Raw genomic sequence first — 2959 nt, forward strand, 5'->3', positions numbered from 1 at the left:
CGCGATTAATCGCATCCAAAATAAAAGGGTTTGTTCACGTAATGTGTGTGTATTGTGTATATTTATTATGTATATATAAATACAAACACATGCTTGTATATATTTAAGAAAAAAATGTTATGTTTATATAATAAATATATTTATATATATAACATAAATTACATGAATATAAATATATACACATGTAAATACATGTAAATATTTTCAAAATATATACTGTATGTGTGTGCTATTATATATAAATAATAAATATATATTATGTAAACAAAAACTTTTATTTTGGATGCGATTAATCATTTGACACCACTAATAATATATATATATATAGAGAGAGAGAAAAAGATAAATTAAATATTAATAATGCGTATGGTTTACTTAGTATACAAAAAAAGATGTGCTGTATTGAATTGAATTTCTGTTTAATAAAAAAATATATAATTGTGTCAGGGCAGGATGATTTTTATTTATTCATTACTGTTTTTCTTTCATCACATTACAGCAACAAGGATTCAGGGGGGAATTTTTGTCATGAAAATAAAGCAAAAAATCCTAGAAAATTTGTTTAAAATGGGCTAAAAAATGAGCTTTATTCTCTTTATGCAAAATATGATTTCTTTTTTTTTTCCTTTTGATTTGGAAGTGGTGTGACCTGGACATTACTGAGATTTTACTCAACAAAATCGGAGAGAATTAAAAACAACAACAATGAGATATATAGAAATATTTAAGAAATGAATAAAATGATAAAAGCACATAACAGAATTCACTTTAAACAAACTAAATTTAAAATGAAAATCATAAATATAAAAATAAAACCTAATTCCAAATATTAATAAATACTATACTAGTACACAAATAATAGTAAAAAAGTCTTAATAGAGTCCTTAAATAACTTTATCTGCGATATCCAATCAGCACTACCTGACAAATTCGTAGTATTCACGGGTATGGCGAATATTCCAGGCTCTTTTGCGATGAACTCCAGACTTGTGCTAATCAGATCCGTAGTAACATCATAAAGCACCAAAGAAAATGATCCGGTTGCCATGCCAACACTGAGTTCCACATGGCCCGACCCGCCGAGGTTGACTTCATTGATCCAGGCCTCTGCAGGGGTCGGCGGCGGGCAGTGATTGACCCACGCAGGGGTCGGCGGGCCGGTGTAGAACGACCACAAGTTTTCCGACTGCCAGCAGCGCTGAATGGACTCGTCCCCCTCCAGAGCCGCCTCATCCTCCACGTACGTGACCGAGCCAGGAGTCAGAACGGACGCAAGGCCGTCGGCGCCGTCTCTGGATTTTCCTGAAGTGTATACAACGGCGTCCAGCAACCCCACTCCTGAAACCAGTCCCCCTTCGGCAACCGGTGCCCAGTGTGGGCCGTAGAGCGCGATGGCGTCGGGCCCGTTCTGAACGGAGTTGGGTGGAAGAAAGATGGCTGGCTGAGGAGTCAGTTCAGAAGAGCCAACTACGAAAAAACCTCGCTGATCCGTGTGGTGTCCACTCAGATCGATGATCCGGTACGCCGAGTCTCCTTTGCCGTTGTAGAACACAAGCGTGTATCCATCCAGAGAAGTAGGATTCGTACCTTCATAGTACAGCTCCACAAATTCCTGAGTGTCCAGTTTGGGATTGTCGCAGTTGACCTCGCTGATTATTAAACACGAGCTCGTCTGTTTGAAAATGCACATTAACGCCACACACACCAAACTCAGCTCCACACGCATGGCTAAAAACTCTCAGCGTACCATAATAAACAAGGACTGATGGGAAAAGGACCTGTGGAAGGAAAACAGAAGGTTCATTCCAGATGAATGCAATCACTTTCAAAAGATATTAAGTTTCGTTTCCACAAAATCTAGACATTGCTTCTCCAACAGTTTTGTTATTGGCAATCTCAAGGACTATCTGAAGGAGAGAACTGGAAGGCATCAAAGCACCCGACACGTCAAAACAATTCCAAGATATTTCACTCTCTGCATTCATTTGACACAACCCTAGGGATCAAAACAAAGAACATGCCTCTCAAAACCAGGGCAAGCAGCAGGAAAACAGTCCATGCAACTCTATTACAAGTCATATGATAGCACTGCGTCAGGAACAGACACGAGTTTATAGATACGTATTTGGGTAGTGAACTATTAAGAGTAGCACATTCTTAGTAACTGTGAAGTGTGTTTTTTTTTAGTCAACTTAAAGAAACCGTTCACCCAAAAAAAGAAAATTCTGTCATCATTTACTCATCCTCAAGTTGTCATAAACATGTATGTTTGTGTTTCTTCTAGGGCTGCACGATAAATAGCATGCGATATTTAACGCGCATCTTGTCAGAAAGCCGGTTCTTTAATCAGCGTAAATCTCCATCACCTGCGGGCTTTCACATTGAGCAGCATTAACTACACAGAGCCGTTGTTCACTAACGAGCTGCGCAAAACCACGTTCATATTCGCACGATTTTTTGCGCAGCTCGTCAGTGAACAACGGCTCTGTATAGTTAATGCTGCTCAATGTGAAAGCCCGCAGGGTGATGGAGATTTACCGCAGATTACAGAACCGGCTTTTGTGTGTGTGTGTGTGTGTGTGTGTGTGTTTGTGTATGTTTAGGATAGTGTACTTAAATCTGTGAGTCTGGAAATCAACACTATACCTCACTAAATAGCAGATGAATATTTTATATACAGTTTTGGGGGATTAAAAAATTCTGAGAAGCATATTCTTAACAGCTGTGAAGGAAGTGCGGGTCTTCAACTTGAGTTAGAGCTGCCAATAAACTCCAAATCAAAAAATTGAATAAATAAATTAAAATCAGAAATGTTGCCTTGGAAACTAAATGAAATAAAATAAGTTTAAGTAATGAAATTACTAAATTACTAAAACACAAATAAATTAAAGCCAGACATAAATGTAAAAAAAAAAATAAAAAAAAAAAATGGCAAAAGCACATAACAAAACATGACAAA

The 2959-nt window shown here is 37.5% G+C and overlaps 1 protein-coding gene across 2 annotated transcripts in view; it reads right to left on the reverse strand.

Annotated features, from left to right (window-relative positions):
* LOC107667209 (uncharacterized) overlaps positions 1–2959 on the reverse strand; it is a 21547-nt gene that overhangs the window by 14625 nt on the left and 3963 nt on the right. Inside the window, exons 2-3 of one of the 2 annotated variants that reach the window (XM_016458823.1) lie at positions 1748–1778; positions 922–1672 (exon numbers count right to left, since the gene is read on the reverse strand). In XM_016458823.1, coding sequence (XP_016314309.1) covers positions 922–1672; positions 1748–1750 — 754 coding nt within the window. In that variant the 5' untranslated portion in view covers positions 1751–1778. Of the gene's footprint in view, positions 1–921; positions 1779–2959 lie in introns of both variants that reach the window. The other variant, XM_016458822.1, reaches the window with a different exon arrangement.

This window comes from Sinocyclocheilus anshuiensis, unplaced genomic scaffold, assembly GCF_001515605.1.
Source record: "Sinocyclocheilus anshuiensis isolate Anshui unplaced genomic scaffold, SAMN03320099.WGS_v1.1 scaffold415, whole genome shotgun sequence".
Taxonomy (NCBI): domain Eukaryota; kingdom Metazoa; phylum Chordata; class Actinopteri; order Cypriniformes; family Cyprinidae; genus Sinocyclocheilus; species Sinocyclocheilus anshuiensis.